This window comes from Chiloscyllium plagiosum, unplaced genomic scaffold (assembly GCF_037043375.1).
Source record: "Chiloscyllium plagiosum isolate Xiang-an unplaced genomic scaffold, Cpla_swu_hap1 HiC_scaffold_12, whole genome shotgun sequence".
Taxonomy (NCBI): domain Eukaryota; kingdom Metazoa; phylum Chordata; class Chondrichthyes; order Orectolobiformes; family Hemiscylliidae; genus Chiloscyllium; species Chiloscyllium plagiosum.
This window is the reverse complement of record NW_028270150.1, coordinates 45,636,080-45,648,197: the sequence shown is the minus strand read 5'-3', so window position 1 is coordinate 45,648,197 and position 12,118 is coordinate 45,636,080. Positions and strand designations below refer to the sequence as shown.

General features: G+C 41.0%; 1 protein-coding gene across 1 annotated transcript; it reads left to right on the top strand.

The window, feature by feature from the left end:
- Window positions 1-3,082: 3,082 nt before the first annotated feature.
- Window positions 3,083-10,514, top strand: ndufb4 (NADH:ubiquinone oxidoreductase subunit B4). The gene is made up of 3 exons (XM_043700981.2): window positions 3,083-3,291; window positions 5,921-6,070; window positions 10,355-10,514. Exons 1-3 carry the CDS (start codon window positions 3,115-3,117, stop codon window positions 10,412-10,414), a joined length of 387 nt encoding a protein of 128 aa, XP_043556916.1. The 5' UTR covers window positions 3,083-3,114; the 3' UTR covers window positions 10,415-10,514.
- Window positions 10,515-12,118: the final 1,604 nt, after the last annotated feature.

Below are 12,118 nucleotides of genomic sequence, written 5' to 3'. Positions count from 1 at the left end.
TATGTCCAGCAGGTTGGCTATTGTTTCTCTGGCTAGGGTTTTGTCGATTGAGGTGAACAGTGCCGTTACATCGAATGAGACCATAGTTTCTTCCTTGTCCATGTGTATATTTCTGATGATGTCCAAGAATTCCTGTGTTGACTGTATAGAGTGTCTGGATCTGCTGATCAGGTGTTTCAGTTTCTGCTATAGTTCTTTAGCCAGTTTGTGTGATGGTGTCCCTGGTAGTGATACTATTTTGCCCAGCATGAGCAAAACCAATGTAGTTTACAAAATCCCATGCAAGGACTGCACAAAACACTACATAGGACAAACAGGAAGACAGCTAACGATCCGCATCCATGAACACCAACTAGCCACGAAACGACACAACCAGCTATCCTTAGTAGCCACACATGCAGATGACAAGCAACATGAGTTCGACTGGGACAACACTACTATTATAGGACAAGCCAAACAGAGGACAGTCAGGGAATTCCTAGAGGCATGGCACTCATCTACAGATTCAATCAATAAGCACATCGACCTGGACCCAATACACCGACAGCTGGAACTGACAACCGGAAGCGGCAGAGGCAAACCACTATAAATGCCGGAGGAAAGATCACAGAAACGCTTCACAGGAGGCTCTCAAGCACTGAGGATGTCACCTAGACAGGGGACGAAACGTCTGCAACACAAATTCCCAGTTCGGCAAACAGAACCACAACAACGAGCATCTGAGCTACAAATCTTCTCACAAACTTTGAGGTTACAAATGTAAAAGCTGATATTTCTTTGGCTTATTAGTAAATGGAACTTGCCAATATCCTTTTAGCAAAAGAATTTTTGTAACAAACTGCTTGTCTAATCCCCTCAATTTAATCCTCCAATTGAATCTGCTTTGTTACCACATTAATACCATACTGTAATATGCACAATAGTGATCTATCTGGTTCGGCACAATCACAATGGTTAATTTCCAACTCTCTAACTCTGTTCAATGATCTCATTGTCTATCATGAACTTAATCTGTTCTGTCACTTTGGTTAACTTCTCTGGGTTGAGTCTATAAGTATGTCGTTTTATGGTTGAAACATCCCTTATATTAACATTATATATAGCCAACAATGTCTTTTTATACCTATTTACATAAATTAGTTTGAGTATGTAATAGCTTTTGCACATCACTTCTGCTTTCTGGGAGACAGCAAAATATTTCTTCCTACTTTTCAAGCACCTCTTTATTGTCCAATCTAATTACTGGAAGGTCAATATTAGAAATTTCAATTTCTGATTCACCTTTGAATCACTCTTGATTTTTATTTTGCTCTGTACTTAAACTTTCTGCAAATGTATATATGTTTTGACTTTCCTGCCTATCATTAGTATTGCTTTAGCAAATTACCATGATGCATGTGATGCTGTTTCCTCCTCTCTAGAATACTCTCCACAGATATAAGTGTGTATATGTGTAAATTTCACCTACTGTGTAACTGTGAATTAGAACCAATACATGGATGTTAATGTTTAGAAGACAATGTGTTAATGAGTAAATGGAAACCACCTCAAATGGCAGCCCATGGGCAGTGGTACACCAGGTGGTTGCTCCATCTGAGTATTTTATGAGCAGCTCACAAAATTTCAATAGGTCACTTTAATCAGGATTCATCTGTTACATTTCTATGAAAGAAGATGGGCTAAATATGTCAGTCTCATTCTCTTTACCTTCTCCCTTTTTACTTATGTTTTTGAAAATAGTGTCAAATAACATTATTTCTACATTTGTCTCCCTTTTTGATAGACTAGAAAGAAAGAGGAAGTATTTGTAAGCATGAGATCATAACACTACACAGTCAGGAAGTAATCTAGAATGTTCCTCCTGTGGCATTTCAGTTGCTTTCACTTCCACTGGTACAGCACACTTGATGAGGCCACTCTTTTTGAACCAGTCAGGTCATTATCGAAGATGAAATCAGTTTTGTCTATATTTTATTGATAGAACTTCACTTACAAAGTCAGTCTTTTGCCTAACTCTATGTAATGAGTCTGGTTTGTAAGCTACAATTATTATTTTTTCCTTCATAACTACCTCTGGAACACAAATCTTATCAGCATCGGACTTGCACCAACGACCTGTATCTTTTTAAAGCTTGTCTTATTGATTAAAAGATTAAGGAAATACCTCTTCTTTTGATATAAAATATTCAGAACCTGCAGGGATTTGACTCTCTTTAGCAATAATTGTGGATGAATTTTCCTGGCTGTCCTGAGTGGTCTCTCCTTTGCTTTAGATCCTGAGGGAACCACACTATGTGCTACTGATTTAGCTTTCAAATTCATTTATTTTCCACATTTTCTGTGGATTCCCTAATAAATCATCCAATTTAACATGCAGCAATCTGCTTTAATATGTTCACTAATTACAATGGAAGCATATTATATTCTTTATATAATTATTAGGTTCTAGGCTTTTTGTTCTTCTGTACCTAAAACTAATACTTCTTCCATCCTCAGATTTTCTATGCCATGTTTCTTATTGATTCCAATATATCTATTTCCCTACATGAAACTGTATGTGTGAAGTATCATAGTAACTGCCTAAACTGCCAATTCTTGGATGTTTGGTTCTTGACATTTATCTGAATGAGTCTTGAGTGTTAAAGTAATACTATTTTGAAATTCTTCCATACTTGCGATTTCACTCAAAGTTTTTCCTCAAACTTTAGTGACTGAAACCACTGATTTCATAGCATTTCTTTTTTTGTTACCATGCAAATTCTACAGCTATCTGGTTATGTTTCTTTTTTTGTTGTCCTAAATGTAATTGGTGAATTTCAGGGACAAGTAGATAAGCATTGACACGGCACCTTTGTGTCTTTAACAAAGCCTCTAAATACCTTTCCATTATCCTCCCCAAACCCTATGTATCTTTCATTGCCATGTTAAAGACTCTGCTCTCTCTTTCTCTCTCTCTCTCTCTCTCCAATTTCACCTCCGGCCCCTGGGGGTCGCTGCGGGTAGGGATGTTGCAGGCAATGCGCATGCTCAGTGTCTGCACCGAGCTGTCAATAAAGTTATATTTGAAGGACACCTGACCGTTTTGGTGGTGTCAATAAAGGTTTTGTTGAAGCCATGGCGGACTATAAAGAGGCGCCCCTTGCCTCCCGGCCTCAAACTCTTGATCCCCGCGAGTACCTGGAGCTGAGTCCCGAGGAGCGCCGGGCCCAGGAGGAAAGACTCGCCATCCGGGCCCGCCTCAAGCTGCAGTATCTGAGGCAGCTCAATGACCCGCATCGGACTGAGCTGATAGTGAGTGAGGGAGGACGGTTAGAGTGGGAGGGAGAAGGTGAAGGTAATGGTAATGCAGGGTTGGCAGTGGGAGGCTTGGGAGTTTGATTTAGATGTTTACAGCGCATTCAGCCCATTGTGTGCACACCAGTCAGATCTGATCTGTGTCAATTCAAGCTTTTGGCCCATCGCCCTGGGGGCTGTGAATGTCTAAATATTTAACTGTTTCGAGAGTTTCATAGCATAGAAAATAAGAGCTGAGGTCGGCCATTCGACCCCTGGAGGCAGCTCCACCATTCCAGTGTGATCATTGTTGATCATCCACTTGACCTGCTGCGCTTTTCCAGCAACACATTTTCAGCTCTGATCTCCAGCATCTGCAGTCCTCATTTTTTCCATCCACCTCAGTACCCTGTTCACACTCTCTTCCCATCCCTGAGAACTACATCAGGCTCCTTGAAAATATTCAATGTTTTGGCCTCCACCGTTTTAGTAGCAGAAAGGTCTACAGGCTCACTATTCCCTTTAAGTTATGAAATTTGACCTTGGCTCAATCTTGAATGGCCTACCCTGCTTCCTGAACTCCTTCCTGTGTTTACCCTGTCTAGTTCTGTTAGGATTTTATGGGTTTCTATAAGATCACCCCTCTTTCTTCTAAACTCTGGTGAAAATAGTCCTACCTCATCTAGCCTGTTCTCATATGTCAGTCCTGCCCTCCCAGGAATCAGTCTGGTAAATATTTAGCCAGATCACCTTTCCTTAAACAAGGAGCCCAAAACTGCACACAATACTTTACAATCTAGTCCACCCTTTTAAGCAGTGAGTTCCAGGTTCCAACTATCCTTTTAGTGAAAATTCTCGTAAACCTTCCTCATCTTGAATCTATGCTCTCTGGCTATTGACTACTCTACCAACGGAAAATGTGCCTTCCTATCCATCCAGCTTTGACCCTTATAATCAGGTTCCCTTTCAACCTTCATTGCTCTACGGAAAACAATCCCAGCCTATCTAAGAATTCCTTAAACCTCAGACCTTCCAGCCCAGGCAGCATGTTTGTTAATCTAGACTGCATTCTCTTTAATGTAGTCACATCCTTCTTGTAAGGTTGTGATTAGAATTGTATGCAATTCTGCAATTATGGTCTAACCAGCAGTGTTTTATTTTACAGTTCCAGCATAACTACAGAGATCTGTGAACATGCACACCAAGGTCCCTCTCATGTTTAGTACTTTCTGGGTGCTAACATTTATAATGTACTTGCCTGCCTTGTTAGCCTTTCCCCGTTGCATTCCTCTTTATTTTCCAGATTGAGTTCCATTTGCCACTGCTCTGTACACCTACCTGATCACTCATTGTTTGGCTGGTAAATAATGAGGGTATCAATTTTTTTTGTCATCTGTGAACTCTTGATAAAGGGAAAGCGATGGCCTAAGGGATGGACTGTTAATCCAGAGACCCAGGAAATGTTTTGGGGACCTAGATTAGAACCCTGCCATGGCATATAGTAGAATTTGAATTTAATAAAAATTTACAGTTAAAAATCTAATGAAGACCACAAATCCATTGCCAGTTATCAAGAAAAACCCATCTGGTTCACTAACATTCTTTAGGGAAGGAATCTGCCATCCTTACCTGGTCTGACTCACACGTAACTGCAGATCTCAACAATACAATTCTTACTGGGGCGGCGCGGTGTCTCAGTGGTTAGCACTGCTACCTCACAGCACTAGGGACCCTGGTTCAGTTCCTGCCTCGGGCAACTGTCTGTGTGGAGTTTGCATGTTGTCCCAGTGTCTGTGTGCATTTCCTCCGGGTGCTCTGGTTTCCTCCCACAGTCCAAAGATGTGCAGGTTAGGTGAATTGGCTATGCTAAATTGTCCATAGTGTTAGGTGCATTAGTCAGGGATAAATATAGGGTAGGGGAATGGGTCTGGGTGGGTTACTGTTCGGACGGTCATTGTGGACTTGTTGGGCCAAATGGCCTCTTTACACACTGTAGGGAATCTAATTAATCTAATGAGAAGCTGTTTAAGAATTTCCTCATTCAGCATGAAACTTATTTCAATAGTTTAATCTAAATTTTAATGTAAGCAGATCATGAAACTGCTCCGCTTTTTACAAGTGGTGAACCTGATTAGTGTGAGAAATTGTAGTGTTAAGTGGAATTAGGTTCTGATATAGGTTTGTTGGGTCCTAGACTTTATTACTGTTAAGATGCTTTTTATTGTGACACTATACATGATGGGGATGCAGCAACATGTTCCAAGATGTTCAAGATCTTACTTTCTTAGCAGAACTGCTAACAATGACTACGAGGTCACGGTGACATTTTAGCTTCCCTTAGCTCACCTACCCGTTCATTAAACCACATCTCTACATGATGTACTTTGAATTAGAGCACGAATACGGTGGTAACTCTGCACCTTGCTATGTTCTTCAGGGTGACTATAAACATTGTTGGCATTGATGTTTAATTTGATCAGTGCTTTACAGTGTTTAATGAGAATGCTTTTATTTGAAATTCATGTACATGTTTTGATAACTTATTGCTCAAAATTCACCATAATCTCGTTTATATTTTAACTTGTTCGAACTTTGCTCCTAGTCCTTTCTAACAAATAATTTGATGCAATGTATTTGGATTTTACAGGAAGACCCAGCCCTCACTCGTTGGTCATATGCTCGCAATCTGAACCACATCTATCCCAACTTTCGTCCAAGTCCGAAGACGTCACTGTTAGGATTTGTCTGTGGAGTAGTGCCTCTATTTGTATTGTACTACGTCTTCAAAACAGATAGGGTAAGAAGAGTGAGAATAAATGAATGAAGTAAAATTAAGCAATAATTATATGAAACTTGATGCAAAAGTAAAGAATGTGTGACTTCAGGTTTGTAAGTCGTAACTGGCAAGAATTTTGTCAGTTAGGAACTGGAACTTTACTTCCATCTGCTAGTATTTTATTGTGGAGACTTGACTCAATATTCTTCGATGTTCTTTTGTTAAATTGTGTTGTGAATTAGGGGCAATCCTTGAGCCCTGTAGGTAGCCTACCTCTGCAGCAGCAACTGAGGGTTGGGCTGTGGTTTCATATATTTAACAATGTGGCTCAGTGAGGTTGGTGCATCTTCAGGGGACAGAGCTCACCAATTTAAAGACACTTCATTTGAAGATTGTAATATGACACAGGAGGATTCAGAAATACAGACCCATGAAGAACATTATCTTAGCCTATGAAAGGAGGAGGAAGCTTCTCAGTAAAGGAGAAAGTGAGGACTGCAGATGCTGGAGATCAGAGCTGAAAATGTTTTACTGGAAAAGCGCAGCAGGTCAGGCAGCATCCAAGGAGCAGGAGAATCGACGTTTCGGGCATGAGCCCTTCTTCAGGAATCATGCCCGAAACGTCGATTCTCCTGCTCCTTGGATGCTGCCTGACCTGCTGCGCTTTTCCAGCAACACATTTTCAGCTTCTCAGTAAAACAATGCTTCTCAAACCTTTTGCATTCAGTAGCAGCAATGGTGGTGGCTGTGGTTATCCTTTGCGATTGGCATCACTGGCAACATTTGCCTTTAATATAATAAAACAGTAAGGCACTTTACAGGAATATATTATGAATAAAGTAATAATAACAACAAATCACAAAAGAACATACTGAGGATCATGAACAAAAGCTTTTTCCAAACTGGGCCTTTTACAGGAGAAAAGTGAGCTGGAGGTATATTTCAAAACTTAAGGCCAAGTCAGTGAAAGCATGTACCAGTGGTGGAGTAATTTAAAATCAAAGATATCAAGAAACTAGGTTTAGAGGAGCACACATTTCATTGGAATATGGAGCAGAAGAAATTTGAAAATCAGGATGAGAATTTTGAAATTGACATTTTTTTTACAAGCCTATGAATTAGGAACAGGAGTTGGCCATTCTGGCCCTTGTGCCTACTTGTCATTCAATAAAATCCTTGCTGATCTGTTTATTTTATATTCCCTCTACCCACAATAATCTTTCACTCTCTTGCTTATCAAGAATCTATGTACCTCTCCCTTAAAAATATTAAAAGGCTCTTTCACTCCATTTTTAGGAAGAGTTCCAAGACCCACAATCCTTGAGTAAGAATTTTAAAAAATTTTCTCTGCCTTAAAATGGGTGATCCCTTATTTTCAAATTGCGACTCCTACTTTTAGATTCATCCATAAGATGAAACATCCATTCCACATGGATCCTGTTAAGACTGCTCAGGATGTTAAAACTTTCAATAAAATCACCTCATTTTCTTCTAAACTGTAGCAGATCCAAGTCTAGCCTGTCCGACCTTCCCTTCTCAAGCAATCCATCCATTAGTCTAAGTAATATCTCTTCAGGGAAGAAATGTAGGCCAATAACCAAAGGAGCAATAGTGGAATGAGACTTGGTTGCGTTATGGGCATCATGTAGGAAGTCAATGGGAATGCACTATAAGACCATAAGACATAGGAGTGGAAGTAAGGCCATTCGGCCCATCAAGTCCATTCCGCCATTCAATCATGGCTGATGGGCATTTCAACTCCACTTACCCGCATTCTCCCCGTAGCCCTTAATTCATTGTGACATCAAGAATTTATCAATCTCTGTCTTGAAGACATTTAGTGTCCCAGCCGCCACTTCACTCTGCGAAAATGAATTCCACAGGCCCACCACTCTCTGGCTGAAGAAATGTCTCCGTATTTCTGTTCTGAATTTACCCCCTCTAATTCTAAGGCTGTGTCCACGGGTCCTAGTCTCCTCGCCTAACGGAAACAATTTCCTAGCGTCCACCCTTTCCAAGCCATGCAGTGGAGGAATAGTTAGGTCTGTAGTTGACACAGGCTTGAATGATGATTTTTTTCTCAACAGATGAGTTGAGGCAAGGTAAAATCAGACCATGTAATGAAGGTGAAAATAAACCTTGGTGCAACTATGAACATAGAGGCTCATCTTGGTCTCAAGTATGACAGTAAAGTTGAATGCAGACTGACTTGATCTCAGTTTAGATCAGAGTGGTGCTGGAAAAGCACAGCAGGTCAGGCAGCATCAGAGGAGCTGGAAAATTGACATTTCGAGCAAAAGCCCTTCATCAGGAACTTGACCTCAGACTGTTGTCAAGGGTCAGAATTGAGCTGGTAACTAGTGAACAGAGTTTGGAGCAGAGATTGAAGCAAGTACTTCTGTCTTAACATTATTTTCTTGGAGCAATCTTCTCATCCAATGCTGGATATCAGGTAAGTGGATTGAGTGCAGAAAGAGAAGCATTGCAGATGATTCTCTGTCAGTGATTAGTTAGGTAAGAATGGAACTAGATCTGCTCATCTATTCCATGAAAGACAAATGCTTCATCTCAGGAGCCAACCTAGTGAACTTTAGGTTGTAAGTTTGCTCTCCGTTTTGGTAGATTTGTTCTCAGAAGTTTCATCACCATGCTCGATAACATCATCAGTGAGCCTCCGATGAAGTGTTGGTGTTCTGTCCTGCTTGCTATTTAGGTGTCTTGGTGTGTTGTGGTGGGTAATATCACTATTTCTGTTTCTTAGAAGTTGGTAAATGGGGTCCAAATCGATATGTTTGTTAATGGAGTTCCGGTTTGAATGCCAGGCCTCCAAGAAGTCCTGTGTGTGTCTTTGTTTAGCCTGGGTGAAAGAGTACTGCAGATGCTGGAGATCAGAGTGTGGTGCTGGAAAAGCACAACAGGAGAGGCAACATTAGAGGAGCAGGAGAATTGACGTTTTGGGCAAAAGCCCTTCATCAGGAATGAGGCTGGGAGCCTATGGGGTGGAAATATAAATGGGAGGGGGTGGGGCTGAGGGGAAGGTAGCTAAGTGCAATAGGTGGATGGAGGTGGGCCTGTGCCCGAAACGTCGAATCTCCTGTTCCCTGGATGCTGCCTGACCTGCTGTGCTGTTCCAGCAATAAAGTTTCAACTTTGATCTCCAGCATCTGCAGACCTTACTTTCTCCTCGGATGGAGGTGGGGTAAAGGTGATAGTGGAAAAGAACAGGGACAGGTCATGAGGACGGTGCTGAGCTGGAAATCGAGTAAGGTGGGAAGGGGAAATGAGGAAACTGGTGAAATTCACATTGATGCCATGTGATTGGAGGGTCCCAAGGTGGAAGATGAGGTGTTCTTCCTCCAGGTGGTAAGGGCATGGCAATGGAGGAGGCCCAGGATCTGCATGTCCACGCCAGAGTGGGAGGGGGGAGTTGAAGTGTTCGGCCACGAGGCAGTGGAGTGGTTTAGTGGTTTAGCCTGTCGCAGGATGGATGTACAGAGGAAACTTGATTGTCTGAAAGACATGGGTGAGGAGTATGTCGTTTGAATAATTGAATGCTGGATAACACAGTTTAGCACATTTTCCCAGTCAAACTGGTGTCTCACTTTGTCCAAAGACACACATGGGAATTCTGAAGGCCTGGCATTCAAACTGGAACTCCATTAACACCTATCGATTTGGACCCCATTTACCAACCTCTCACAAACAGAACCGGAAGTGATATCCCCCAACACAACAGACCAAGGCAGATGAATAACAAGCAGAACAGAACACCAGCGCTTCATCGGAGGCTCACTGATGATGCTACCTAGCATGGTGACGAAACGTCGGTGAACAAATCTACCAGCTCAGCGAGCAAACTTACAGCCTGATTCACAACCTGAGCTGCAAATCTTCTTCAAAATCACGAGTGAACCTTCTCTGAATTGTCTCCAAGCTAGTTTATCCATCCACAAGCATAGATACCAGAACTCTGTGCAGTGGTCTGTCCAGTGCCCAGAAGGAACCCTTTTATGTGGTATTTTATCAATTGCCTTTTGGAAATCCAAATGCACTGCAACTACCAGTTCACCTTTATCCACCTTGTTTGTTACATCCTCCAAGATAATTGTTGAAATCCTTCTAACTATGTAAGATGATGGACAAATAACTAATAAAGGATCTGCTGAAAAAGTTAGTTATGGCTAGATTGCCTGATTCCATGCTGTACGTCTGATATAATTCATCTAAACTGCGAACAATCATTTTGATGCAGTTTCATTTCCATTTGAAATCTTACCTAATTTGTGGATTCTGTTTTCTTTCAAGGATCGGAAAGAAAAACTTATTAAAGAGGGAATGGAGCGACCATTTAGTCTAACATCATGAGTGCTCAAAGCAGTGACAACAGATATGAGTAATAAATGTACAGTATGTGATGCAAAAATTGTAAAATGTCCTTGTGCTTCAATAAATGATTTAAATTCTAGTTTCTCTGATATTTCTTTGCAATTTCCCTCTATATGGATAAGGAAAGGGAGTGCTGCTATATTTTCTTGCATTGTTTCTGTCTGGTTCTGGAACAGGTCATGAAGGGTTCTTTAGGTTTTACTCTGCTCAAGGTATTTTGCTGAAGTGGAATGTTGAATATCTCAACAACTACTTGTATTTACATTGTGCCTTTTTAACATCAAATATCTTAACATGCTTTGCCATCGTGACCAAACAAATTTGGCGCTGAGTCACATAAGGAGATATGCCAAATAACCAAAATCTTGGATAAAGAGGTCAGATTTAAGGACTAGAAAAGTAGCTTTCAAGAGGAAATTCTGGAGTTAGGGCATTGACAGCTAAAGGATTGAGAACAAGCATATAAAAATATGAGCAGGTCTTAGAGCAGGTTAGGACAGAGGTAGCAGAATTTTGGATGACTTCAAAATTTATGGAAAGTAGAATGAGAGCTCTGTGTGTATTGTAGGGTTCAGAAAAGATTTACAAGGATGTTCCCAGGGTTGGAGGATTTGAGCTACAGGGAGAGGTTGAATAGGCTGGGGCTGTTTTCCTTGGAGTGTCGGAGGCCGAGGGTGACCTTAGAGGTTTATAAAATCATGAGGGGCATGGGTAGGATAGATAGACAAAGACTTTTTCCTGGGGTGGGGAAGTCCAGAACTAGAGGGCATAGGTTTAGGGTGAGAGGGGAAAGATATAAAAGAGACTAAAGGGGCAACTTTCCATGCAGACGGTGGTATTTGTATGGTTATGAGCTGCCAGAGGAAGTGGTGGAGGCTAGTTGCGGCATTTGAAAAGCATGTGGATGGGTATATGAATAGGAAGGGTTTGGAGGGATATTTGGCAGGTGGGACTAGATTGGGTTGGGAAATCTGGTTGGTATGGATAGGTTGGACTGGGGTCTGATTCCTTGCTGTACATCTCTATGACTCTGTGTATAGAGATAGAAATGGCATACATATTAGCAGCTGATAAGCTGGGCTGCATAATTTTACAAACTCAATGGTGTGGATATATGGTTGGAAGCTCATCTTGGGTCAGATGACATGATTGTAAGTTGTCTATTTCAGCCTTTACAATTGCTAAGGAGAGGAAAGGAGTCTATAGTAAAAGGACAATTTTTTGGGGGGGAATGGAAAATTAATAACTTTTGGTTCTCTTTCAAATACTGGGGGGAAAAAAATCATTCTGCATTGAGTATCAGATGAATAAGAACAGTCTAATCATTGAGGCATTGGAGTCATGCAGAATCCGTGTATGAGAATTGACACTTTACTGATGTTGCTTTGGGACAAGTGGATGAGAAATTAGATGGTTAAGAACCAGTACTTATGGATACCATAATTTAATGGTGGGGCAGTGGGAAGAAATGTTGTTGATTTTGTCTGGCTGCAATTAGAAGAGAATGTAACTGGATTACTGCAATCCCACCAAAGAGGATGGCATTGGAGAAAGACAGTGTGATCAACTATCAAAGACTAAATATTTCCTGTAAGAAGAATGAGAAAGGATGGTTTATCTTTCTCATTCTTTTTAGGTTTTTTTTAATTTTGATATTGGTGTTTTGGCATGAAGCATAGTTGG

What these genes read in the sequence shown, in the direction of transcription:
- ndufb4 (XM_043700981.2), top strand. Translation starts at nt 3,115, where the DNA reads ATGGCGGACTATAAAGAGGCGCCCCTTGCCTCCCGGCCTCAAACTCTT. An exon ending in CGCATCGGACTGAGCTGATA is followed by an intron (nt 3,292 to 5,920) that starts GTGAGTGAGGGA and finishes TGGATTTTACAG; the next exon opens with GAAGACCCAGCCCTCACTCG. An exon ending in ACGTCTTCAAAACAGATAGG is followed by an intron (nt 6,071 to 10,354) that starts GTAAGAAGAGTG and finishes TTTTCTTTCAAG; the next exon opens with GATCGGAAAGAAAAACTTAT.